At 40.5% G+C, this 27,098-nt stretch overlaps 2 protein-coding genes across 7 annotated transcripts in view; one reads left to right on the top strand and one right to left on the bottom strand.

The window, feature by feature from the left end:
• The window catches only part of TPR (translocated promoter region, nuclear basket protein), a 47,622-nt gene extending 44,019 nt beyond the window's left edge, over positions 1 to 3,603 (bottom strand). For all 5 annotated transcript variants that reach the window (XM_065745524.1, XM_065745531.1, XM_065745549.1 and 2 more), the window contains exon 1: positions 3,439 to 3,603. In XM_065745524.1, the coding sequence (XP_065601596.1) occupies positions 3,439 to 3,589 (151 nt within the window). In that variant the 5' untranslated portion in view covers positions 3,590 to 3,603. The remainder of the gene's footprint in view (positions 1 to 3,438) is intronic.
• Positions 3,604 to 3,742: 139 nt separating this feature from the next.
• ODR4 (odr-4 GPCR localization factor homolog) lies at positions 3,743 to 25,943 on the top strand. Of its 2 annotated transcripts, XM_065745639.1 has the most exons (14): positions 3,743 to 3,943; positions 4,108 to 4,242; positions 4,662 to 4,793; positions 5,164 to 5,263; positions 6,373 to 6,475; positions 7,083 to 7,119; positions 7,234 to 7,374; positions 9,097 to 9,192; positions 10,236 to 10,301; positions 16,735 to 16,863; positions 17,544 to 17,634; positions 18,584 to 18,769; positions 23,429 to 23,521; positions 24,782 to 25,943. In XM_065745639.1, exons 2-14 carry the CDS (start codon positions 4,144 to 4,146, stop codon positions 24,847 to 24,849), a joined length of 1,341 nt encoding a protein of 446 aa, XP_065601711.1. In that variant the 5' UTR covers positions 3,743 to 3,943; positions 4,108 to 4,143; the 3' UTR covers positions 24,850 to 25,943. The 2 variants fall into 2 exon arrangements, with proteins under 2 accessions (XP_065601711.1, XP_065601719.1); XM_065745647.1 differs by lacking the exon at positions 5,164 to 5,263 and having other exon boundaries at positions 6,369 to 6,475.
• The last annotated feature ends 1,155 nt before the right edge of the window (positions 25,944 to 27,098 follow it).

The following is a 27,098-nucleotide window of genomic DNA, read 5'->3' as shown; positions in this document are numbered from 1 at the left end:
CAAGGAAGAAAGGGTGGTGGCATAGCTCTGTATATCAAAGAGTGTTTTGATGTTGAAGAGCTTGAGGTTGGAAATGATAAAGTAGAGTCCCTATGGATAAGGATCAGGGGGATAGTCTTTAGGAGTGACATTGTGGTGGGGGTCTGTTATAGACCGCCTAGTCAGGATGAAGAAATAGACGAGGTGTTCTATAAACAACTCGTAGATGTTGCACGATGGCCAGCACTCGTTCTCATGGGGGACTTCAACTTCCCTGACATATGCTGGAAATATAATACTGCGCAGAGGAAGCAGTCCATGAGATTTCTAGAATGTGTGGATGATTGCTTCCTGACACAGCTGGTGCAAGAGCCTACCAGGGGAGATGCCTTGCTAGACCTGCTCTTCACTAACAGGGAAGGACTAGTAGGAGATGTGAAGGTTGGAGACTGTCTTGGCCAGAGTGACCACGAAATGGTGGAGTTTGCTATTCTGGGTGACGTCAAGAGCGTGACTAGCAAAACTGCTACCTTCCAGAGGGCAGACTTTGACCTGTTCAGGGTGCTTGTTGCAAGGGTCCCTTGGGACTCGCTCCTGAGGGGTAAAGGGGTCCAGGAAGCCTGGATGCTCCTCAAGATGGAAATCTTAAAGGCACATAAGCAGGCTGTCCCGGAGTCCCGTAAGTCGAGCCGGAGGAGAAAAAGAGCAGTGTGGATGAACTGGGAACTTTTGTTGAGACTCCGAGAGAAAAAGAGAGTCTGTGTCCTCTGGAAGATGGGACAGGCTACTTGGGGAGACTACAGAGAACTGGCCAAGATTTGCAAGCAGAAAGTTAGAAATGCTAAAGCCCAGCTTGAACTTAGACTGGCTACTGCTGTAAAGGAGAACAGGAAATCCTTTTACAAATATATTAACAGCAAGAGAAAAACTAAGGAAAATTTCCCTCCTTTACTTGATGAGGCAGGGAATGTAACCACAGAGGATAATCAATGCCTTCTTCACATCTCTCTTTAATAGTCATAGCAGTTGTCCACAGGATACTTGCCCTGACCTAAAAGTCCGGGACGGGGCGCATAATGCACCCCCTGTGATCCAAGCAGAGACTGTCAGAGATCTTCTCCATCTGAACTGCCACAAGTCCATGGGGCCAGATGGGATCCACCCAAGGGTGCTGAGGGAGCTGGCAGAGGTGACTGCCAAGCTACTTTCTGCCATCTATCAGCATTCCTGGTTATCTGGAGAGGTCCCACAAGATTGGAGGCTTGCCAACGTGACTCCCATCTACAAGAAAGGCCGTAACGAAGACCCGGGGAACTACAGGCCTGTCAGCCTGACCTCGGTATCAGGGAAAGTTATGGAGCAGATGATCTTGAGGGACATCACACGACACATCCATGGCAACCAGGGGATCAGACCCAGCCAGCGCGGGTTCACAAAAGGCAGGTCGTGCTTGTCCAACCTCATCTCCTTCTATGACTGGGTGACCAGACTGGTACATGAGGGAAAGGCTGTTGATGTAGTCTACCTGGACTTCAGCAAGGCCTTCGACACGGTCTCCCACAGTATTCTCCTGAGGAAACTGGCAGCCTGTGGTGTGGACAGGTTCACGCTTCTCTGGGTGGAGAACTGGCTGGAGGGCCGTGCCCAGAGGGTAGTGGTTAATGGAGTTAAGTCCAGCTGGCATCCTGTTACAAGTGGTGTCCCCCAGAGGTCAGTTTTGGGGCCCATCTTGTTTAATATCTTTATTGATGACCTAGACGAGGGGATTGAGTGTACCCTCAGTAAGTTTGCAATGACACCAAGTTGGTGTCTCTGTCTCATGTGTCAATCTGCCTGAGAGTAGGGAGGCCCTTCAGAGGGATTTGGATAGGCTGAACAGCTGGGCTGAGCTCAATGGGATGAGGTTCAATAAGACCAAGTGCCGGGTCCTGCACTTTGGCCACAATAACCCCATGCAATGCTATAGGCTTGGAGCAGAATGGCTTGAAGAATGTAGAGAAGAAAAGGACCTGGGGGTGTTGGTTGATGCTCGGCTCAACATGAGCCGGCAGTGTGCCCAGGTGGCCAAGAAGGCCAACAGCATCCTGGCCTGTATTAGAAATAGTGTAGCCAGCAGGAGCAGGGAGGTGATCATCCCCCTGTACTCAGCTCTGGTACGGCCGCACCTCGAGTACTGTGTTCAGTTTTGGGCCCCTTACTACAAGAAGGACATTGAGGCCCTGGAGCGTGTTCAGAGAAGGGCAACAAAACTGGGGAGGGGTCTGGAGCACAAGTCTTATGAGGAGCGGCTGAGGGAGCTGGGATTGTTTAGTCTGGAGAAAAAGAGGCTCAGAGGAGACCTTATTGCACTCTACCACTTCCTGAAGGGGGGCTGTGGTGAGGAGGGGGTGGGCCTCTTCTCCCTGACAAATAATGACAGGACGAGAGAGAATGGCCACAAGTTACGCCAGGGAAGATTTAGATTAGATTTGAGGAAACATTTTTTCTCTGAAAGACTGGTCAGGCACTGGAATGGCCTGCCTAGGGAGGTGGTTGAGGCACCATCCCTAGCGCTGTTCAAGAAGCATTTAGATGAGGTGCTAAGGGATTTGATTTAGTAGTTGAGTGGGTAGGGATGGTGATAGGAGAACCGTTGGACTAGATGATCTTATAGGTCCTTTCCAACCTAATGAACCTATGAACCTATGAACCTATGAAACAGACTAACCCGCTACAGTGTGTAGGCACCTCAACTTAACTCATAGTATTTTTTCAACTACTGCAGCAAGACTTCTGCCATGAAAAAGGCAGAGGGTTGATGGAGAGACAGCAACCCAGCCAACAACTTTACACACTTTTCCAGCACTGCTCCTCCCGTCCCTTTGCATTTCCGTTCCAGTTCTCTACAGCCACTAGTTTTTCTGTGATCAACTAATCTCCAAATCAACAGAAAGTTTTAGTTTATTAAGTTTCTATTAGGTGTGTTTTATCTGGAAACGTTATGAGCTCTAACACATAATTATGAAGGAAAACGAAGGGTTGAGTGAACAAATGATTATTGCTCTTCCATGGCAAGGATGAAAGCAGACCCAGCGCTGCTCTTCTCGTCACAAGACTGACAAAAAGTGGGCAAGTCCCTTCTGAAGGCAGTTTTAACGCAATACGTTCCTTCACAGCACGCAGTCCCTGCGGCGGGGGACCCCGGCAGTGCCCGGCAGACACCCACGGGGTCGGGCACACCGCAGGCCCCGGCAGACAAGGGACGCTGCATCCTCTCGTTCCATCCTTCCCATCGAAGGACATCACGCCGCGCTGCCCCAGCCCAGCCCCCGGCCGAGGAGAGATGTTTAGAGAGCAGACCCCGCCGGGCAACAAGATGAACCACTCCGCTCCTCTCTGCCCAGCCACTACCGGGCAGCGCCTCGTCCCAGCCCGGCCCCGCTGCCGCTCGCTTCCCACCCTCCGTGCCCCTAGACTCACCGCTATCCACTTTGAAGCGCTCATGCCTGGCTCGCAGCCCATCGATCTCACTCTGCTGGTCTGCCAGAAAACGCTCCAGCTTCCCCTGTACCGGCTTGGACAGCTTGGCGAGCTCGGCCCGCTCTAGAACCTGCTGCAGTACGGCCGCCATCTTGGGCGCAGCGCATGGCGCCACAGGCCGCGACGTGCTCAGGGCGCAGGCGCAGCACTCTCTGCCGCGCGGTCGATGAGCCGGGCCCGCGGGATCATGGGAAGTGTAGTTTTCCGTGCTGAGCAGCACTTTCGCTTCCGGTAGAGGAGCTCGTTCTGTCACGTTGTATGAGGCGGCCGCTGCAGCCGGACGAGCGGGAGTGGCCGGCGTGGTTGCGGGAGGCTCGGGCGCATTGCGGGGAGATCTGCGGTGCAGTCGCTCCCTTTCTCGTACGGGAGGAGCTGCTGAGGCCGCACACAGTGTGGCGGCGGGCCCCCTTCCGACTCTTGGGCGTCATCGTGCTGCGGCGCTGAGGTGAGGAGGTGGCAGCTGTGCCGTGGGCTGATAGCAGTGGTGCGGTTACGTGCAGATGGCCTCCGAAGCAGATATAAATTAACCTGTTCAGGATTTTTTTTTTTCAGATACTTGTTTTCACGTAACCAGTGTATACTTAATTTGACTTTATATGTGTTTTGTAGGCTGAAGCTGAAATACCAGGTCTTAAACTTGTAGCAATGGGCAGAACATATTTTGTTGAGGAGGCTGTTGGGCAGTACCTTTCAGACCTCAGCGTGAAGTTTAAGCCTTATGTCACTGGACTGTTAATAGGGCAGGTAAGTGTGTGGGGAAGGATTGCAAAGCCCGTTCTGTACACTTGTTTTAGCAGGAGAAAACCACATTTAGTTTATTAATCTGTATCATCTGTTACCCTCACGTGGGGCTTCTGTAGTGCAGGAGGGTGGTCCATGAAGTGCTTGCAGCATCAGCTGACAACTCAAGATTTCTAAAAACATGTTTTGAAAGATAGGACACAGAGAAAAGAAAAATCTTAATGGTAAAATCTAACACTAAACAAGTGTTTTAAGGGAAAGGCAGGAAAACTTCATGAAGGAAGTAGTTTTGTAGCAGGTTGTTATGCAGTTTAGCCCTAAGTTTTGTGAAGCAACACTTACAGAACTGCACTGCGTTGCAAGTGTATTTCCAAACTTGGTATTAGCCTAGAATTGTTGGCTTACATTGTTGTTTTTTAAAGTGTTCTCCACAAAGAGACTACATAATTCGAGCTGCTCGAACACCGCCAAAGGAAGTACAGAAGGAAAGCAACACCAGTTCTTCAAAACTGGACTCCATTGATGAAGAGTGGATCACTGCACACGCCAGTCAGGTAGCGTAGTCTGTGTTTCTGAAGTGGATAGGAGAAACAGAAAGGAGATGGAATGTACAGAAACTACCATCACTTCTGTTATCTCCAGCCTTTTTGTCAGAAGGAATGCACTTTCTTAGGCACACTTTGGTATATTAAACCAAAAGGTCTTTATTTTTTGCTCTCAAAGTTTATGGTGAAACAGAAATATAATAGGTCTGAAGTGAGAAAATTTGCAAGGTAGTCTGTTCCTCTATTTTGGAAGAACCTGTATGTGAAAAATGGCCTTGCTTATATCTACTCTCAACTCGTACTCTTTAGAAGTTTTTGATGCACTGTGTTATGCCTTTGCTATGATTTATATTAATTCATGTTGTTTTTGATTTTTAAGATTTCTAGAATGCTTCCTGGAGGCTTATTAGTTCTTGGCGTGTTTATAATTGCAACTCCAGAACTGTCAAAAGATAGTCAAAATGCTTTGCACAAGGTAAGTAGAGAGAAATGGGGAAAAGGCTAGGATATTTTAAGTGTGTAACTGACTAACTTTATGTTACTGTCTTGAGTCTATATAGTTGTTTGTGCTTTTTTTAAATGATGAAGTAACAAAAGCATTCTGGTTTGATTTCTAGTTTTGAGATTGAAACCTCAGAAATTGTTGTCCTTTGGTATATGCCAGATTTCTGTCTCTTGTGGTGTTTCGAAGCCCTACATACTCAAGTATACTGTTGCAGCATTACTAAAAGCACACACTTTGGCTTAGAGAAAATCTCTTTAATGCTGTTTCTATAAACTAAATCATTGTGTCACAAAGATTAGTAATGGAACATATTAGCTTTTTGATTTTGAAATAGTGAAAGATCTATAGCCCTGATTTCTTTAAAAAGAATATTTTGTATAGAAGTATTTGATTTAGATGCATGGGATTGTATTTAAAAATTACTCTCTATTATGTTTGATAGGCTTAAAATGCATTGTTGTAGTACTGAAGCATCTAGTGCTGCATTTAGTTTTAGTTCTTTAGATGTAGGTTTATTTTCTTGTTCTCACAGGACAAATGTAAGTGATTTTAATGTGTAAGATTTGCAGCCTTGGGTCCAAGATTGAATATTGGCAGCAGGATATATTCATAGTGCAGCATAATGAGGTCTCAGTAGTGATTACTGAAACTAGTAGCCAGTAAAATTGAGTTGGGTCCAGTTGAGTTGAGAGTTGGGCATTTACTAAATAAATATTTATTATTAATTTGTAGTTGTTTTGCACAGCTGTATTTTCCTATCCTTAGTTCTTAAATAAAATTCTGTAATGTTTTTTGTAGGAGAAAATCATACAAATTGAACATGTGAATGTGTATTGCTTGCTTCAGTTTATATGGGAAGTTAATTAAGTTAGCACATGGAACTTTCTCTTTGGAGTATTAGCCTATGAATTGTTGCTGAAGTTCTTTTAAAATGAAATTTTGGTGACATACATGACAATGTTTTTTATCCATAATCATGATATTGTTGGAGTTACAACTTACTGTTTTCCAGAACTTATAATACCTTAGTTGACTGGAAAAATCTGTTATACATTTTTTTTCTTCCTTTAAATCTTTAGCTAGTCTTTTCCATTGAAAAATGCTTGACTAAAAGACGGCTCTGGAAACCTGCTGACGAAGATGTCTCAGACAGAGCAGCTCTTCAAGTTTGTTCTGCTACAAAGAAGTATCCTTTATTAGTGAGCTGTGTTTATTGACACTGCCATCCCCAATCTGGTTTCTGTAGTTAATTTTGAATACAAGATTTTGTAAAGATTCCCAGGGTTAGTTTAGGGTGTGTGGTGACATCAAACTATGTCTTTCACCACGAAAAAATAAATAAATATATATATATATATTAAATAAGAAAATCTAAAGTACTGTGTAACTTAAGCTTGCAAGTGATACTCATACGGAAGTAGGAAAGTGCCAGGCATGTCATCTGTACTAGTCTTGCAGGAGAAGTCTGGGTTTGTTGATAGTGAGATAAATGCAAGAGGAGAGAAGGCATGGTTTTACTTAGCAAATTGGGAAAAACTAGCGAATTGCAAATTTGTGCGTTGCTGGTTCTCCTTGTAAATAATTGTTGCTCTTAATGTAGATAAGAGAGCATCACTATGGCAATTGGAGTTTAGAGTCAAATGCTTTTCTTCTTTTTTACGCTAATGAAACTTGAGAACTTTCTTCAGATTATAAATTAGCTCACAAAAGAAGCTACTACTATAAAGGACGAAGTAATTGCAAATTGTATTTGCTTTTTGCTTCCACTGAATCTTTTTCTTTAAGTAGTGAAGAATAGTTTGCCGGACCTATGATGTACACGATCCAAAGGTAAGTTTGTTGTATACAGCTTTTAATGCATGATGATTAATGTTTTAAAAACACCTCATATGTAAGTTATATAGTATTTTAAATTGGCATTTTCTTGCCTACTTCTGCCCTCAGAGTTCAGCTAAACCAGCAGACTGGAAATATCAAAGTGCTTTGTCTGCTTCCTGGTTATCCTTGGACTGCACGGTAAATGTTAACATCCACATTCCACTTCTTGCTACTTCACCCAACCATGACTTGGAGAAGAATACCAAGGTATTGCTTCTGCTTCAGTCTTGTACATATTGTCCCTCTTTTAAATGTTATTTGAAGTTATTTTGAAGTGTTGCTAGTATAGAAAATGCTGGTAGCTGTTCTGCTTAGCATTCGTGGTTTCCTTTGATCAAAATTATTAGCAATTCTCATGATGATAATAGAATCATAGAATAACTAGGGTTGGAAAAGACTTCCAAGGTCATGTAGTCACAACCATCCACCTGCCACCAATATTTCCGCACTAAACCACATCCCTTAGTACCATATCTAAATGTTTCTTGAACACCTCCAAGGTGGTGATTCAACCACCTCCCTGGGCAGCCCATTCCAGCACCTGATCACTTTCTGAGAAAAATTTTTTCCTAACGTCCAACCTGAACCTCACCTGACACAACTTGAGGCCATTCCTCTAGTCCTATTGGTAGTTACACAGGAGAAGAAGACAATCTCCAGCTTGCCACAGCCTACTTTCAGGGAGTTGTTGAGAGTGATAAGATTTCCCCTGAGCTTTCTCTTCTCTGGATTAAATAATCCCCGCTGTCTCAGCCACTCCCCATAAGACTTGTTCTCCAGACCTCTTGCCAGCTTTGTTGCCCTTCTCAACATGCTACAGGGCCTCTGTGTCTTTCTTGTAGTGAGGGGCCCAAAACTGAATGCAGTACTCAAAGTGCAGCCTCACCAGAGGTGAGTACAGTGGGACAGTCACTTCCCTGTTTTTGCAGGTGAGTACAGTGGGATAGTCACTTCCCTATTTCTGACACAAGCCAGCATGCCATTGGCCATCTTGACTAACTGGGCACAGTGCTGGCTCGTGTTTAGCTGAGTGCTGAGGCTCCAAGCCTGTTGTTATGCATGGGGTTATGGCCAAAGTGCAGGAGCGGGCACTTGACCTTCTTGAACTTCATCCCATTGACTTCAGCCCATATATCCAGCTTGCCTAGATCCCTTTGAAGGGCCTTAATCTCAACTGAAGTCTCTTCTTTTTCACCTGGTAAAAGGTTGCATCCAGTTAGAATAGGGCTATGGGATGATTTAAAAAAAAATCATAGGCTCTCATAAATATAACCTCTCCACAAAAATAAAATCCCTTGTATCTCTGGAGTATTACTTAACTATCTTGAAATATTTGTTTCTTGTTTTTAAGATTTGACTTAGGAAAGATGGGTAGACAGATATTTCAGAGATTTTAAAACTTCTTGGAGAAACTTTTGAAACATATATTAAGGGAGTGGAGCATCCTCCTTATGAGGAAAGGCTGAAGGAGCTGGGTCTCTTTAGCTCGAAGAAAAGGAGACTGAAGGTTGACCTCTTTAATGTTTATAAATATATAAAGAGTGAGTGTCAGGAGGATAGATCCAGACTTTTCTCAATGACACCCAATGATAGGACAAGGGGCAGTGGGTACAAGCTGGAACATAGGAGATTCTGCTTAAATATGAGAAAAAACATCTTAGAGTAAGGGTAACAGAACACTGGAACAGGCTGCCCAGGGGGGTTGTGGGGTCTCCTCTGAAGACATTCAAAACCTGTCTAGACACATTCCTGTGTGACTTAAAATAGGTCTTCCTGCTCCAGCAGAGGGATTGGATGAGATGATCTTCTGAGGTCCCTTCCAATTCCTGACACTCTGATCCTGTGATATTTTAGTAGTGTTCAGCATGATACTGTCCATTTTTAGTGATATTCTCTTTTTAATTACATTTTTCCCCACTTTTTTTGAAGAATGGATTAAATCGATGGACAAAACAGATAGAAGACAGTATTTTTCTGATCAATGGACAAGTTAAAGACAATGATGCAGAGCTTCTGGAAGGGCAGGTGAGTGCCATGTAATGAGGAAAAACTAATACATGAACCTCAAGTTTGATATAACAGTGAATAGAAGGTCTTCTGTACAGTATCTGTTGATATAATTGGCCTATTTCAAATAATATACAGAGTTTTTACCATTTTGAGGTTTATAAAGAGCAAATGTGGAGTCTTGCACTTAGGGAGGAATAAACGCATGCACTGGTACAGGCTGGGGAATGAGCTGCTGGAGAGGAGCTCTGAGGAGAAGGACCTGGGTGTCCTGGTGGATGACAGGTTGGCCATGAGCCAGCAGTGTGTCTTGGTGGCCAAGAAGGCCAGTGGGATCCTGGGTGCACTAAAAAGAGCATGGCCTGCAAATAGAGGGAGGTGATCCTCTCCCTCTCTTCTGCCCTGGTCAGGCCTCACCTGAAGTACTGTGTTCAGTTCTGAGAGTCTCTAGGAGTCTCCTGAATCACTGCAGCTTGCCAGCCTTAAGAACAGAAGACTCAGAGGGAATCTGATCCAGGTATATAAATATCTAAGGAGCAGGAGGCAAAGGGACGAGGTTGGACTCCGCAGAGTGTGGCAATAGGATGAGGGAAGGTGGCCACAAAGTGATGCACAGGAAGTTCTGTACAAATGTGTGTGGGAACTTCTTCACAGTGCAGTGACGGAGCACTGGCACAGCTGCACAGAGAGCTGGTGGAGTCTCCTCTGGAGATGTTCAAGACCCGCCTGGATGCCTACCTGTGCAACCTGGGCTAGGGAGCTGCTTTGGCAGTGGGGTTGGGCTAGATGATCTCAAGAGGTCCATTCCAACCTCTACAATTCTGTTTGTTGTTTTCCCATTTTTCATTGCTGAAAATTGCCTCTTCTTCCCCTGCAGTAGTGAAAATAATATGTATATATGAAGTCTGGCTAGAAAAACTTTCTATGTGTTGTCTCTGGACTTACTGCCAGAGACATTGGCACATCTTATGATATGGTGAAGATGACTATAAAGTAGCTTAACATAAATGATTCCGGAATTTTTTTGTTACTTCATATGACATGTATTTATTTTCTTTTAGAAAAAGTTAAGGGGAAATACTCATTCCAGTAATCAGATTTTTGATGTCAAGGTTCTGACACAGCTGGTAAGTAGTGCTCTCTGATAAAATACAGTAAAAAATGTAAGAAGATTCTAAATTCTAGTCTAGAAATACAGCTTACTTTATCCTATGATATTTTTTTCTCTGGATTTTAACTATGAAACAGACTGTTGATAAATCTGCATATTGTGTGTCTTTGGAGCTCCTTTCTTGATTGCCTTGTTGACTAAGAATTGTACTATGTATCTGTGAGGAAAATTTGAACCACTGTCTAGAGAAAATGATTCACTTGATAGTAAGGCACCTGTATATAGCCACATGCATTGAATTTACAGTGACTGCATTGTTCTGAAGTTCAGAATGAGCTCCATGCTTCAATTTGTTAATGGCTTGCTGTGCATATTTCCTTGAATAATACTTTCATCAGAAGCTCAGTAACTAGTTTTGAATTAAGATACAGATCTTCTGATCTGAATCAAAAACTGAATCTGTCCAGGTCTAAGTTAGAATTCCCCTCTCTAGCAGAGGTTATGCTGAAATGACAACTGAGCTAGGTGCTTCAGTCATGTTCATAAAGTCTTGTGCCTGGACATTGTTTTATAGTCTTCCTTCATAACACAGGCCATTCTGTTTTGTCAGGTAATTCCTTGTTTATGCAAAGTTGAGTCTAGCAAGACATTTATAAACTTACAACTTCATTTATAAGACTTTGGAGTATCTAAGTGACTTTCATTGTTGTATTGTTCCAATAGTTAATTATCTCAGAGAAAAAATAAAAACAACTGCTATTCCAGTGCCTGACCATCTTATGAGTTAAAAAAAAAATCTTTCAATTATTTAGTCTAAATTTGCTCTCGAAAATTTTAAACTGTTCCCCCTGTCCTGTTACTACACTCCCAGAGGAAGAGCCCCTCTCTGTCTTTCTAGTTGATCCCCATTAAATACTGGAAAGGTGTTCTAACTTATCAAGCCCCAGCTCCCTCAGCCTGTCTCCTTAGGAGAGGTGCTTATAGAATTCTAGAATGGCTTGGGTTGGAAGGGACCTCAAAGATCATATATTTACAGTCCCCTACTGTGGGTAGGGTTGCCAGCCACTAGATCAGACTGCCCAGGAACCCATCAAACCTGGCCTAAAATGCCTCCAGGAGTAGGGTATCCACAACTTCTATGGGCAGTCTGTTCCATTATATCAGCACCCTCTGAGTGAAGAATTTCTCTCTAACATATAGCCTAAATCTGTCCAGTTTCAGTTTATAAGTATTTCCTTTCATCCTGTCACTATCACCTGCATAAAAAGTTGGTCTCTCTCCTGCTTGTAAGCTCCTTTCAAGTACTAGAAGATGGCAGTGAGGTTTCCCGAAGACTTTTCCAAGCTAAACAATTCCAATTCCCTCAACCTTTCTTTGCAGGAGAGGTGCTCCAGCCCTCTGATCATCTTTGTGGCCCTCCTCTGGATCCACTCCACAGCTCCACATTCTTCTTGTACTGGGGGCCCCAGGCCTGGACACAGTATTCCAGTTAGGGTCTCACAAAGGCAGAGTAGAGAGGGACGATCCCCTTCCTCTTCCTGCTGGCCACTCCTCTTTTGATGCAGCCCAAAGTACCATTGGCCTGGGCTGCAAGGGCATGTGCCATGTCTAGCTTTTCATCCACCAGAACCCCATGTCCTTGGCAGGGTTTCTCTCTAGGAGTTCATCTCCAAGTCTGTACTCATACATAGGATTGCCCTGACCCACGTGCAACACCTTGCACTTGGCCTTGTGGAGACTTGTTAAGTTCTTGTGAGCCCACTTTTCAAGCTTTTCCAGGTCCTCTGGATGGCATTCCTTACTTCTATGGTACTGACTGCACCACTTAGCTTAGTGTCATCTGCAAACTTTCTGGGGGTATGCTTCATCTAAGGTCTTAAGTTGTTGATAAAGATGTTGAAGAGTGCTGGTCCCAAGATGGGATCCCTGGGGGCACTGTTCATTGACCAGCCTCTACCTGGATGTAGAGCCATTAACAACAACCATCCAGCCAATTCTTTATCCTCTGAACAGTCTACTCTTCAAATCTGTATCTCGTCAATATAGAGAGAAGGATATGGTGTGGGACCATGTCAAAGGCTTGGCATAAGTCCATGTAGGTGAAAGCAGTTGCCCTTCCTTTGTCCACTGATGCTTGTCACTCCATCATAGAAGGCCACCAGACTGATCAGGCATGATCTGCCCTCAGTGAAGCCATGCTAGCTGTTTCAGATCACCTCATCTCGCATGTGCCTTAATGTCTTCCAGGAGTATTCACCTTGTGATCTTCTCATGCACAGACTTGAGGAACACTGGCTTGAGGTTGCCTGGGTCTTCCATTCTTCTTTCCTTAAAAAATGAGAGCGATATTTTCCTTTTTCCAGTTGCTGGGGACTTCACCTGACAGCCGTGACTTTTCAAATTTGTTGGAGCATGTTTTGGCAACCACATTAACCAGTTCCTTTAGTGCCCTGGGATGCGTATTGTCTGACCCTATTGGCTTGTACACGTTGAGCCTTATGAGGTGGTCTCAGACTTGCTCTGCTCTTAGTCTGGGAGGGATTTTGCTCCTCCAACTTCTGCTTATAAGTTCAGGGACACAAGAGACTTGGGAAGTCTGACTGGCAGTGGAAACCAAGGCAAAGAACTTATTTGAGTACCTTAGCCTTCCCCACATCTGAAGAGGACAGTTTTCCCTTTCTTTTATTAGAGGGGATGCAAAGGGCAAGGGATGCCCTCCTTTGCCTGACTTGTGACCAGTGTACCTAAAGAAACCCTTCTTGTTTTTCAGATCCCTTACCAAACTTAATTCTATTTACACCATGGCTTTCTTGGTCTCATCCCTGCATATCCTGACAGCATCCCTGTATTCCTTCTAGTCAACCCATCCCTGCTTCCCCTGCTTATACTTATTGTTCTTTTCCCTCAGTTTGATCAGTAGGTCCTTGCTCAGCTATGATGCTTTCTCTGCCTCATATCTTATTCTGGGGTATGGAGAGCTCTTGTGCTCTCAGAAACATGTTCTTAAAGTGCTGTCAGCTCTGTTCTGTTTTGTTGTCTCTAAGGACAGTTTCCCAAGAGGTTCTCATCCAGGCATTCCTTAAACAGCCTGAAGTTTGCTCTCCCGAAATTCAGTGTCCTGTCTCCCCACTTTTCCAGGCCCACATTCCTGGAGATCACAGACTCGACCAGCGCGTGGTTGCTGCAGCCCAGGCTGCCTCTTAACATCTTCAAGTAACTTCTCTGCACTGGTGCAGAGATGCATCAACACTTCTCCTCTGATTGATCTGTTCAGTACCTGAACCATAAAATTGTCATCAATCCACTCTAGGAGTCTCCTGAATTACCTGCAGCTTGCCAGCAGATACCTGGATGGTTGAAGTCCCCCATTAGCATGAGAGCCTGGTAGTGCAGCACCTCTTGCAGCTGAAGCAAGAAGGCCTTATCTACATGCTGCCCTTGATCAGGTATGCTGTAGTAGATCAGAGGGCACATGACTCATGATCAGCCTCATGGACTCCTAGTGTTGGGGGCCCCACTACAGGTGGGGTCTCATGAGAGTACAGCAGAAGAGGGCTGCCCTGCTGGTCACACTGTTTTTAATGCAGACAGGATATGTTTGGTTTTCTGGGCTGCAAGCTCATGTTTCTGGCTTGTGTTCAGTTTTTGTACATCAACACTTCTAAGTCCTTCTCAGGGCTGCCCTCAATCCACTTTCCACCCAACTATATTCATTTTTCGTATCACTCTGACTCATGTACAGGACCGTGCTCTTTGTCTTGTTGAACTTCACAAGGTTCATAGGGACCCAGCTCTCAAGTCTATGTCTGTGGATGGCATCCTTTTCATTGACCACACTATGCAGCTTCGTGTTGCCTGCAAACTTGCTGAGGGTGCACTCATCCCACTGCCCATGTCATTGACTAAGATGTTAGATAGTGCCACTCTGAATGCCAACCTCTGAGGAACACCACTCATCACTTGTCTCTACCTGCCCACTGAGTAGTTGACTGTAACTCTTGAAGTGTGACCATCTAGGCCATGAATGTCCAACCTTTTGGCCTGCCTGGGCCACATTTGAATGAAGAGGAATTTGTCTTGGGATGCATATAAAATGTATAATATAGAATCATTAAAGCAAAGGCCTCTAAGATTCAGGCATGTCTTACCTGTGGGCCAGCATGGCTCACGGTGCAACCCACCCCCCCTGCAATTTAAAGTCAGCAGCTCTTCCCCACAGAGTGGCCCCACACCCACATCTCAGCAACAGCCAAACTGTCAGTGTGTGCTATTAACACTGTGTCAACTCAAACCAGGGTGAGAGAGGAGGGGAGAGTGGTGCTGTGCAGTGTTGACTCAAGTGATGGCAAATTACTGTATTCATTTTGATACACTAGCTAAATACAGACTCCTTAGAATTGGAGGAGACCTTTAAAGATTATCTGGTCCAGCCCTCCTGCAATGGACGGGCATCCACAGCTCAGTCAGGTGCTCAGAACCTGATCCAGCCTGGCCTTGAAAGTCTCCAGGCATGAGGCTTCCATCACGTACCTAGGCAACCTGTTCCAGTACCTCACCACCCTCGCTGTAATAAGACTTTTTCCTTATACCCAACATAAATTTATGCTATTTTGGTTTGAAACCATTTTCCGTTGTCCTATCACCACAGATCCTGCAAAAGAGTCTTCTTTCTTATAGCTCCCCATTAGATACTGAAAGGCCACTTGCAGGTCACCTTAGAGCTTCTTTCCAGACTGAACAGCCCCAGCTCTCTCAGCCTATACTTACAGGGAGGCATTCCATCCCTATGTTTCTGTGTCTCTTTTCTGGATGCTGTCCAAGAGGTCCATGTCTCTACTGAGGACTCCATATCTGGATGCAGTGCTCCAGGATAGGTCTTGCCAGTGTAAAGTAGAGGGGCAGGATCACTTCTGTCACCCTGCTGATCATGCTTCTTTTGATGCAGCCCAGGATATGGTTGGCTTTCTGGGCTGTGAGGGCACATTGTTTGCTCATGTCCGTCCAGCAGCACCCCTAGGTCCTTTTTGGCAGGGCTGCTCTTCATCCTTTCATCCCCTAGCGTATATCAGTAGTGGGGATTGCCTCAACACAGGTGCAAGACTTTGCACTTGGATTTGTTGAACCTCATGAGGTTATTGTGGGCCCCCTGCTCTGCCTGTCTAGATCACTCTGAATGGCATCCTCTGAATGGCATCCATCAGTTTGCATTTGTGAGACTGTTTTCAGTTGATAAAATTTAAGTACGAGACCTGCAGATTTTCAAATGGAACAGATACAGTTGCAGTCAGGTATGCAGCTCAAAAATCTGATCGGGCCTCTTTACCAGACTGTCATAATCCCCACTTTAGATGAGAAAAGTATTTTTCGCTTCACAGTCGCGCCTTATTCATGACATTGCTTTTTGGCAGTACACACATGGAAAATTACTATCAAGGCTGGAGTAAAAGGAGGAGTAAAATTTTATCAAAAATCAATGAACACCTGGGTATCTCACTAAGAATTGCAACTACTGCTGTTGAACCAGACTGGTGTGTTAGTTTCACAAAAACAAGGTCAAATATCGCACTAGTTTTATGCTCTTGTTCTTTTCTCTCTCTTTTTTTTAATGTTTTAAGAAAAATATTTGAAAGTAATATGCTTGTTACTTAATAATAAATTAACAGAATTGTATATTTTGTGAGGGCTGCTCCAAAAGTAACACCTATTTTCTTACGTTGGCCCATGACATCAGAGGTGAATGTTGGAGGTATGGCAGTAGAAGTTGAAGCTTCCCACCAATATTCTGTTGCATTTTGCTGCAACGTGCTGTGACACGGTGTGACAAAATGGTGTCTGATGTGGAAGTGCATATGAAATAAAGGTTTGTCACTGAACTTCTCCATGTAGAGAAAAGTTGCACCAATTGAAATTTGCCAATGCTTTCTTAATTGTTTTTGAGACCAAGAAGTGGATGTGAACGCAGTGGGTGCTGTGTTTCAGCACTGCTGACAGTGGGTCAGATTGATATGAGTGTGGCGTACAGGCTTTTGTTTATCACTAGCTAAAATGTGTAGATAATAGTGTCTTGAAGCTCAGAATTTGCCCTTCCAAATAATACTATTGTGCTCTCTGTATATGTTGTAATTTCCATGGTGTTATGGTTTGTTTTTGTTTGGTGTTTATTATAGATTGCGATACTATTACCAACCACCTCTTTCCTTAAATGTTTTGGAAGTCCCACAGACACAAATATTTAAATCACAAGAATAAGTTTTAAATAATTGAAGAGGAGAGATATTTTGAGTTATAATTAAGAAAACTAAAAAAAAATAATTTGATAAATTATGTTGGAAGGCAGGTTACATGTAAACTTCTTTAAGTATGCTTTTCATTTCATAGTTATGTTTTTTCTTATTCATGCCACATGTGCCTAGGTAACAAGATAAAACAGAAACGTATTTGTATTTCAGTCTCAGGGTTCAGGTCATAGATCGACAGCAACAGTCCAGGTCTGCAGTGGTTTCATAAATCTCAAAGGTGCTGTGAAGTGCAGAGCCTATGTACACAACAACAAGCCGAAAGTGAAAGAAGCTATTCAGGTAGTTGCTAGTTCATCAGAAATACTTTTCCAAAATACATGAAATTTATCGTGCTGTTTTTTTTTTCACCAAAATGGTGTGGTCTAAACCAGAATTCACCCCTTGGACATTAATTCTGATCAGAAGTTTCTGAAATCATCTGTCTGTGTGTATGTGTGAGGGATTCAGTTCATTTTTCACTGTTTCAGGTATTTCTTCTGTTAGTACTATTCTCTATTGAATCTTTGCATAATTTGTGTTTAGGCTTTAACAGATTTTCTTATCATTAAGAAAATCTTGCAGACTGTATATTTTTGCATGCATAGAAGGTAAAATACAGTTTTGTTTGATCAGTGGGTTTTGTTGTTCTGTACTGAGTCAATGCCTTGTCATTATTTTTGTTTTTAATATTAATGTCCAGAAATTGCCAGTTCTAGCGATATTAAAATTTTTCTCTGCTTTTCATTTTTATTTTCTATTTTATATTAAAGCTTCTCTTTATTGAACTTATAGTTCTCATTGGAAATTTTTAAATATGATAAGATTACCTAATATTTTAGTTCTCTTCAGAGCATTTTCTGGAAAACTATTCTTTCAACATGGTTTGGATTTATGAGGCACTTCTATTGTTGTTTCTTACTAATGGAAAGGTTTGCAAATGTGTTTTGTGTAGCTCATATTTTTGCTTCTTCCTTTTGCAGGCTTTGAGGAGAGACATAATAAACACATTGAGTGATCGTTGTGAAATACTATTCGAGGATCTCATAATAAATGAAGGTCGTTGTAAAAAAAGTAGGAATTCAGAGAAAAATCCATTTGTACTTGCAGTTAAATTTTGTTCTTGAGGAACTCTCTGCTGCCATAATGAATTTCTGCAATATCTAGAGCACAAAAAAAAACAATACCACCAAAACAAATTGCAAAATTTCAATTTGTGAGCATGGACATTTTCTTAAGTTAGGAGAGTTTTGGTTACGTGCAGATAAGTTCTTTGGAACCACAGTTTTAACACAAAGTTTATGATCAATTCTTATGGCCACAAAATACAATTTCAACTCTTTTCTCATTGATTGTGAATTTTGCAGTTTTTTAGATTTTGTAGTTAAAAACTGTGACTGAGCTCCTAGTTTGCAGTGTGCTTCTTTGTTAAATCCCCCTATGATATTCCTTCCTTCTAATATCGAAATGAAAGATGTGATAAAATTTGGCAACATAAAAAGAACCAGCTGTGGACATGGCCTTGGATGTTCTTAAATTACCTGTGTAACATTCTGCATTACTGTTAACCAATCTTATTTCAACTGCTTGATCAACTTTCAGTTGCATGCAAATTTCAGTTTCCTCTCTAGGTGGCAGCCTTGCTTTGTGGCTGTAGATAGAGAATAAATCAGCCAAGTGTTTTCTGCCTTTATGGTGCTGAAGTTATATGGTGTCCTTGCATGCTCTTATCTGCATTCTTGCTCAGTGTTCTTCTGCTAGTCATTCTAAACGTTTTAAGAGGTTTGTTAAACATCTGTGGTCTCTCAGATATTTCTGAAGAGAGTGAAAACATCCGTATAATAGCAGCCAAATCTTTCATAAAATAGTAACATCTAAACAAGCCGTGTTTAAAATCATGGTTTTTACATGGAAACTTTAAGCAGTTCTTTTGCAGTAGCTTTGTATTATTGTCAGAAATTAGTTAGGAATCTTATCATAACTGGCAAGGCTTTTATTTGGATGATGTTTTTCCCACTTTTAGATTTTGAGAGGGCATATCATGTCTTACCCCAAAGACTATTTGTTCCTTTTGCTGGATCCAATGTGATGCTCAGTGATTATAAGTTCGGTGATGAGACTGCTGGAGAAATTCAGGAACGTTTTGTTGAGATGTTGGACCAATTTGTGCAAGCTGAAGATCTCCATATAGCAGAGGAATTTAACACAGGTAAATCTGAGAGCCAGGATAGAGTGCATTAGAAATTATCAAGATGTTGATTAATTGCACAGGCCAGTTTTATCCAGATAGGAAATTTAGAATGTTTATAGTTGGTTTACTTGATATCAAGATTTAAGAAGCTTGTTTATATCAATCTAATTGCATTTTAAACATATTTCTCAAAAGTTTTCAGTTTTCTTGCAGCTTCCGCTTTTTGACTTGCATTGTCAGATATATTACACTTCCTTACTGATTGCATGATTGCTGCTCATGAACTGTAGTAGATATGTAAGAATATAGCTGAACCATGTTTATGTGTGTTCATCCTGTATTTATGGGTAAAGTATGAAAAAAATCTGTAAAGCTTTGTATTCTGCTTAATTTTACAGTAATTCAACTTTGTGTTTCAAGAGCAGTGTAATTCCAGTACTAGATGGAAGAAGAAGTTGAGTACTCTAGTGACATCTATTGTTTGAATAACTGTAATAAACAAACAAAACAAAACAAAGCAAAGCAAAAAAATAACCTTAAAATGCTTTTAGCATGACATTTTCAAAAATGTAAAGTCCTTTGTTCTGAGTGTTTTTACTTATGTGCTGAATGCAGTGCTCAAAACTGAAGTTTTGTGGTTCACTTGGAAAGAATGTGGTTCTCTTGGACAAATCTTTCCTTTTTCTACTGAATGTTTTACAAGTTTAAGATCTCATTATGAAGCTATTATCCTCTATTTAATACAGATACTTTGCTACAATCTAGTTAGTGGGGTTTTTTTCTGAATGTTTACTGATTTCTTCTTCTGTATAATCTAGATTATTCCCTATTTTTTCCATATGAGTTTGATTTCAATGTTGGCATCAAATCTGTGTTTGAAATGCATCTATTAATACTTCTGTGCAAGAGATTGCCACCCCAGCCTCATTGTGAGGCGCAGGCTAGAATTCTTTAATACAAAAAAATTAGCACTAAGTCTATCTAAGAATTAGTAGTGATATAGTAGTGATACCTTCTTGATATTGGTTTTAGTGGACAAAAAAAAAAAAGTGTTGCTACAAACATGCTGTCTAAATTGAACTGTGCTTCCTGATATTCTTCTTGACCCCCTTGCTCACTTGCTTTGTTAAAATTTCTTAATTTCAGAACTAAAAATACTTGCATCTTTCTGAATTTATTGGATTTTCAAAGTTTTAACTGAACTTAGCAGTGAATTAACTAATTGAATTGAGATGCAAAAGATGTGCATGTATTGTATATATATTCTCATGTATTATGAGAGAGTACCTTTTAATAATCTTAAATCTAGTTATTACTAAAAACTAACTAAAACAATTAGTATTAGTTACAGAAGTAAATTAATGCAGCACTGAAGGTAGGTGTGAGAAGAGATGATTATACAGTTCAGCTTTGCTGCTTATGTAAGGATGTAGGATCTGGAGGTAGGAGGAAAAGCAGCAATTAAGCTAACAGCAAAAAGACTAGGAGCTACTAGTACATGTAAAATGACAACTCACAAAGTAGATTTGTGTTCTTGTAACTTACTAGTTATAGAGCTAGATATGTGAGATTTTTTTAAAATGTGAATCAAAGTAAATGTGTAGAAGAGGAAAAGGAAAAATATACCAAGAGGATTTTAAAAAAGAAATGAGACTGACTTTGCCCTGGTGAGCATCAAAATGTTTGCCCATAAGAATGGGTTCTGTTAATGCTGCTGGTGGTAGTTATACTATCCATGCAGTACTGTTTGATGTTTACTGTTGGGAAATTATTAACTTGGGATTTATGAAAATGCTTCAATTTATTAGTGCCAGAAGGCTATTTTAGAAACTGGACTTGCTATCTATGTTGTTTTACTTTCTTTATTGTAAAGAAAAGCATAAATTCTACAGCTTGACTTTTATTGGTACTTTGAGATTTAGTCTGTGTGCATTGCTGTGAACGTACTTCTGTGACAGGAGAGTCTGAAGTTTCCCATTTGCATTCCCAATGCATCGTTCTGATATGGGTAGTATTTGTTGTTTCTCAAAGTTTGAGTGTCATTACTAAAGACATTTCTAGTACTCAGTATGTTGTATCAAAAATGATTTGCTACAAATTTTGACATCAATCTTTACCACAGTTACTGTTGCTTTAGACACTGACCTTGAATTAATGAGAGAAATGATATGTTACAAAGTTATGCAAAAAATTTGCTTACAAAAAAAACTTTAAAATTCAAAAACTTAAGGAGGCTTTTAAAATAGTGTATTTTTTGATGTTTTTTAAAATATAAATAGTGAGGCCATCCAATCAATAGAGTGATAAATTTATGATTAAGAAGCATATTGTCAACACGTGAAATGAAGACACTTTGAGGAGGCCAGGTTCGTGTGCTTACTTAATATGGCCTGTTGTTGTCCCTTGCAGATTTATTTTCTTAATTACTGGAACATCTCTCCAGTGAAGTCGTTCTGGGGTCTTGTTACATGGAAAATAAAAAGCAAAGTCAGAACTATTTATAACCGAAAGATGTGAATAGCTCTAACACCGTGGTTTCAAGATATTTAGTACTTAAATACAAGCAATTGAAAGCTCTGCATTTGTGATTAGCTTTTCTAAATACATGTTCCTCCTCAGGGTGGGGTGCTAAGTAGACTGAGTTGATGATCTTTATTACCAAATTGAGGAATTGCTGAGGAATTAAGGGTTCGTATAATCGGTTCATATAATTCTGCTTTCAGAAACTCTTTATATGGTTTATAATACAACTGCTTAAAATATAAGTCTTCCATAACGTAATGGTGTGAATGCCTTCAGTAACTAAATAGCTCAGGGATATTTCTTTTTCGCTTCTTCTCTCTCTTTTTTATTTTCATGAATAAGAGGGCATTGCTGCCTTGATGTTTAGCTTCACAAGTTAGTTTCAGAAAAGTATAACTGTCCTTACAACAGTGCAAGGAAATGTAAAGTTAGAAGGCACCAGCTGCCCTACTTGCTCTTCAAAGCTAAAGCAGAAAGACCTGCTGGATCTATACTTCAAAAGGGACCCAAGAAATGTGATCAACTTTTTTGTCAACAATACCTAGAAAGGTGCTATTTTAGGGAATTGAAAACTCTTCTAAATAATTTGGAGATAATGTGGTGCTCTTAATTCAGTGGGCAGTGTATTTACTTAAAATCCATCATGTAACAGTTAATCATTTACTTGTTGTACACTAGTTACAGATTTCTGCTTGTATTTTAGGTTGATGAAGTTGTGTTTTCCTTTGCACAGAAAAAAAAAAGACAAAACAAGACAAATGGATGTTAAACTTAGGATGATTTCCCTTCAAAAAAGCAACCCTTACATTGAATATTTTTATCTTTATTTTACATAATATGCAGCTTGCAGGCAGATTTCAGTCGTGTTTGTGCTTAATATATGCATACATAGTAGTGTAAATTGAAAGATACCCTGTTAAGTTTTGTATCAGGCAGTTCTTAATTGCTGCCCTGTAGTAAACTCTACACAAAGCCAGTGGATTGAGGGATATAAATGGCTAAAGACAGGTTGTAAATGGCTAGTTTGAATGCTTTTATGAAATGCAAGATCTTTTGCAGGTTTGACTTAAGATTTTGAAGGTACGTACACATGACTCATCTTAGATGACAGAAACAGCCTATCTGATCACATATTTAGATTATACATTTCCCCCTTACATGAGGATAAAGTACATTTCCATGAATCATTTGCACATGAATCATAATGGGATGTGCCTTTTATTACTCAGCTATGTAATTTGTAATTAAAGCTGATTAACAACCGCACTCTGAAAATGAGACATCTGTTTTTTTATTTAGATCAATATTTTGTAGACTTGATATTTGGCGCTGCTGTGAATTTTTCCTTCATCTTCAGAACAGGAATAGTTTTTAGTCTCTCTTTTGTATCTGTGTTTCTATTCCCTCCTTTCTGAAGGTGTCCAGCTCTCGTTGCAATAGCACAAGCACTTTCTCCCACTCCCTTTGTACTTTTCCAGGGCAGAAATGCAGTAGTAATTACTGAACTGTAATTAGAACTTTTGATGCTTTAACAAAGTGTGCTTCAAACAGGAATGGCAACTGAAGACCTGTGGCCCATTGCCATCACTAAGTGGCCTTATCACTAGACTGCATAGTCCAAAGCATTTTCACTCTGAGTGGGACAAACAAACAAGTTCACGTAGAGGTCTTCTTTCTCTCCTCCCTCCTTCAACACTCTGGTTGAATCAAAGTGATTAGAGTAATCTTTGGGAAGGAAATAGGTAAGGGTTTGAATTCCATGAGTCTGGAAATAGTCCAGCTCTTTCTTATCCTGGATGAGCAGTCCAAGAATTTAGTAATTGTTCCAAAGGATCCTCTATTCCTGTTCTGGAAGTATATTTTTAAGGGACTTTTGAAAATAAGTGTCTGTATTTTGAAAAGAACATTTCTTTTTGTGCAGCAGGTAAATGATACTGGCCTTTCAGTGGCAGTAGATTATGCATGTACCCTGAATTCTGCACAGATGGCTTGGAAGCTTTAGTACTCTGCTCTTGCTGCTATACCATTTCTACAGGGATAAACTGATTTTTCTACTTGGTGAAGAATTTCACAGTCTTCTGCATTAATTCAAGTTTGAAATGCACATGTTACCTTTTCACCTGGTATTTACTTGTTCACTTGATTTCCATGCAGTTGATATTTGTCCACTTTCTGAAAACGTGGATGATACACAACAGAAAAAGCTGATGAAAGCAACACTGCTGTTGAAACTTCAACAAAATATAGGTATGTTACTTCCTTAGTTCTACTGTGGCAATCCAGAGATTATGATGGGTCCTTTCTCTATAAATTTGCTTCTGCAGCATTATTATTATTCTCACAGCTGGTGAGATTACTTTAAAAAACAAACAAACATACAAAAAAAAACACAACCCTAGTTGCTCCTCCAATTTCACTGTTGTATGTTCAGGGTATTCCTTGGGGAAATAAGAGCCCCAATCTGCTGTTTGAACAAAACCAGTGTTTGTAGTTTGTTCAGCCTACAAGTCAAAACAGAAGCCATAAGTAATTTTATTTTCTTTATCGGAGAGCTATTACTTCTATAATTTTGTAGTTGGAAAAAAAAAACAAACCCACAGTGGAATGGTTTTGTCAAACAGGCATCCTTAAATTGGCTAGTGACTCACTAAGCTGCTTCTGTTGTTGATGAATACATGTGGGCTTGGGTGGTATTTCTCAGCCTCAGTAGTACAGGAAAGAGCAGCTACAAAACTCTTCCAATTGCAGACTCCCAATTATATCCCTTGCTTCAGCTTTCCAGCTCTCATACATCTGTCTGTACTTACTGCAGTTCCCTGTGCTGTGAGCTTTGGCTGTCTTTGTTTTACAGTGTGTATTTTAGTAAACAGTAACATTTTCTTTCTATTAATTCTTAGTTCTAGAAGCTGGTAACTGGAAGATTGAAGGAGAGGAGTATTAATGTCTGTTAAGTTTGCATGTGACAATGTATTATTGACTCTAGTTATCTGTTGCTCCTCCCACCCCAGTGCATTGTATTTGACAATATCAGTAACAAACTATTAATAAGAAAATTGCTGATGGTCCAAAGAGACTTAAGGAATAGGTGCAGTGCCTCAGAGAAAAACCCTAACCCTAGTGCCACTGGGGAAAAACTTAGTAGCTTTTGTTTCTTAAAGCCTAAAGATGTTGTTATTTTTGCTAGTTGTATTCCTAGAATTAAGCAGTGGTGTGGAGTTACTACATTATTTTTTGGGCAGGACATTGCAAGTTACGAGAGAAGGTGCAGCCAAGTGTTTTTTGGAAGAAGCCTGCTCTGATCAGAAATTTTATTAGAAGTTTCATTAATTTAATTATCATAGCTTTAAATTTAGGCATAGCATAGGTGTACATGGCTTTTGGGGTGGCTTTTACTGTATTTCTTCTTACTTGTCATTCATACTGACCCTACCCTCCACACCCTAGCTGCTGATTGTACCACTCACTGAACTTGCCACTCACGGAAAGTATTTCCTTTGTTGTTTTTAGGTGTGGTAATAGCAGTTGCTGTTGCAGTCTTTGCATCGATCTTCTCTTTCAATTACTTCAGCGACTAAAGTCAAGCACAAGCAACCTTAGAAGTACTGACCAGTAATCATGTTTATGCAAGATGGAAACATCCGGGTTTAATATACCTGTAATTAAGGATTGTTGCCTAAATATCATCAGTTAGATGTGCAATATAAATTATAATGACATTTTCGCTTACCTTGTTCCAGCATGCAGTTAATATATAAAGTAGCAGGTGAATCAAATTTATACAAAACTAATTCTGTTACTGTTATGTAAATGAATGATATTATGCTCTAGAAAGTGTCCTTAAAGCAACACAGAACCTCCATTTTCCTCTAACTTCCAATTGTAGCATAAAATGTTACTACTGGTATTTTTCATGCTATTGGTAATATTAGCAGATAATAATACTTAGCATGAAAATTCTTACTTCAGGAGTTCCATTGCTAAAAGATGTCTCATCTTGTTAAACTTAACTAAGGGAAAATTAGATTTTATGAAGCCAGCTTCTCACCACGTGCATTTTTTTGGATAATATTGGTTTAACTAGCTTAATAGTTACGGAAGTAATTTATAGTAGATTAAGGAGTAGGCCAATTCAGACTGTAAATAACTTAGGTCAAGACCTGGAGAACTCAGAAATCAGTAAAATATATAGAATTTAGAGGATATTCTGCCTTTTACCCTATAGCTTCTGATGACAATATCTGTGTCCTGAGTTAGGACAGAATCTGCATCTAGGCAGCTCTTTAAAGACTATCTTTTTTGATCATTGTACGTTGTCAAAATTTGTTTGTTTGCTAGTCATAAATTTTAGACAATAAGTGGGTAGCTTTTCATTATTAGATATTATTCTGTATATAGTGGACAATACCATTATCATAAACTTGACATGAGAAATGCAGGGGGAAGGAAGAGTTTTTGTTAATAAAGGTACTTCATATGTGAAATGTGATGTTTGCTTGGATCGTAGTCATAGAATAGAATTTCAGATTTTTGCACACTTAAGTATCACTGCAAGTTTCTTTTTAGTGTAAAGCCATAGGAACACTTAAAGAAATATTAGGTTCTAAAGCATAATCAAGTATGTAACTATGTATTTGGATACTTTCAATAAAAGGCGACAATGGGAAGTATGCATTTTAATTCCTCTTACCTTCCTGTGTATTGTTTTCACATGTTTGGTAAAATGATCTACTTTCTAGCTTTGTAACTTTATTTTGGAATACAGCTCTTCTGTGCTCAGTCAAGTAGGGCCTTTCAGGTAAAAGTAAAGGCAGAAATTGGAGACACTGTTTTCAGGTAAGTCCATCAGGTGCTGCATATTTTATAGATGAATTATGTTCTGTGCAAATAGAAATTGAGTACTGCCCAGAAAATGACATAAGTTTACCAATACACTTCATAATATGGTTGGTCTAAAAGTTACTCTGCCGTAGCCTCCAAAGAAGGTATTGCAAGGGAACAGGAGTAAAGGGAAGAAAAAAAGGTTTTTGTCTCCCTCTTTATTTTATTTGAAATTTATTTTTTTTTCAGTATACTTGTCCTGTTTGCCTTGTTCTTGCTTAGATCTCTAGCGGACCTAAGCTTGATTTCATAGAAGAAACCTGTTGCTTTTGTAAACAGTCACGTTTTTAAACTTGTATCTGCTTGGTATTCTTACCCATGTTTGTCTGAATCACTTCGTGATTAAATCATTCCCTATGAGGTAGAATGTTTGTAACTTAAACAACAACAAAGTCACTTAATTGCCAAGTGTTTTGTTTGAGCTCTTGCCCACGTCCCATCCAGGTTTACTTGCAGTTTCTATATACAGCACCCTGAAAGATAGCCAAGAAGAGGACTGCGTCCGTAACAGTGTTTTAAGTTTTATACTTCAGTTTCAGACAGCCCAGCTGCTTTGTAAACAGAAGTGTTCTTTACTGCAAATAGCCCCCCTGGAAGTAAAGCTGCACAGCAGTTCTGTTGCTGCTGTCTCACAACTCCACCATGGAAAGGAAAAACAACATCTGAGACAGTACGTTAAACCCACGAAGAAAGTTGTCATGAAATGCTCTTCCAGTAGTTCTTTTTGCCAGTTGTGTAAAAAGTACAGCTTGTTTAAATGTTCAGTGGATCACCTAGGCACTCACTGTTTTCCTTTTCACAAGCATGATTTATTCAAGATACAGTAAATACTCTTCACAATGTTATCACAGACCATCAAATTAACTTTTTATAACTAGGTTTCAAGGATCTGTGGAACTGTAATACTGCACTTCAATTTTCAACAGAGAGAAGTTGCACTGGATAA

Source organism: Cyrtonyx montezumae, unplaced genomic scaffold, assembly GCF_038088225.1.
Source record: "Cyrtonyx montezumae isolate F1298 unplaced genomic scaffold, pur_monq_1.0 scaffold_1, whole genome shotgun sequence".
NCBI lineage: Eukaryota > Metazoa > Chordata > Aves > Galliformes > Odontophoridae > Cyrtonyx > Cyrtonyx montezumae.
This window is presented reverse-complemented; position numbering and strand designations above follow the sequence as displayed.

Excerpts from the sequence above, each read along its gene's own strand:
- ODR4 (XM_065745639.1), top strand. The coding sequence starts at position 4,144 with ATGGGCAGAACATATTTTGTTGAGGAGGCTGTTGGGCAGTACCTTTCA. Across the intron at positions 17,635-18,583 it reads TGAAGGTCGTTGTAAAAAAA|ATTTTGAGAGGGCATATCAT; the intron begins GTAGGAATTCAG and ends TCCCACTTTTAG. Across the intron at positions 18,770-23,428 it reads AGCAGAGGAATTTAACACAG|TTGATATTTGTCCACTTTCT; the intron begins GTAAATCTGAGA and ends ATTTCCATGCAG.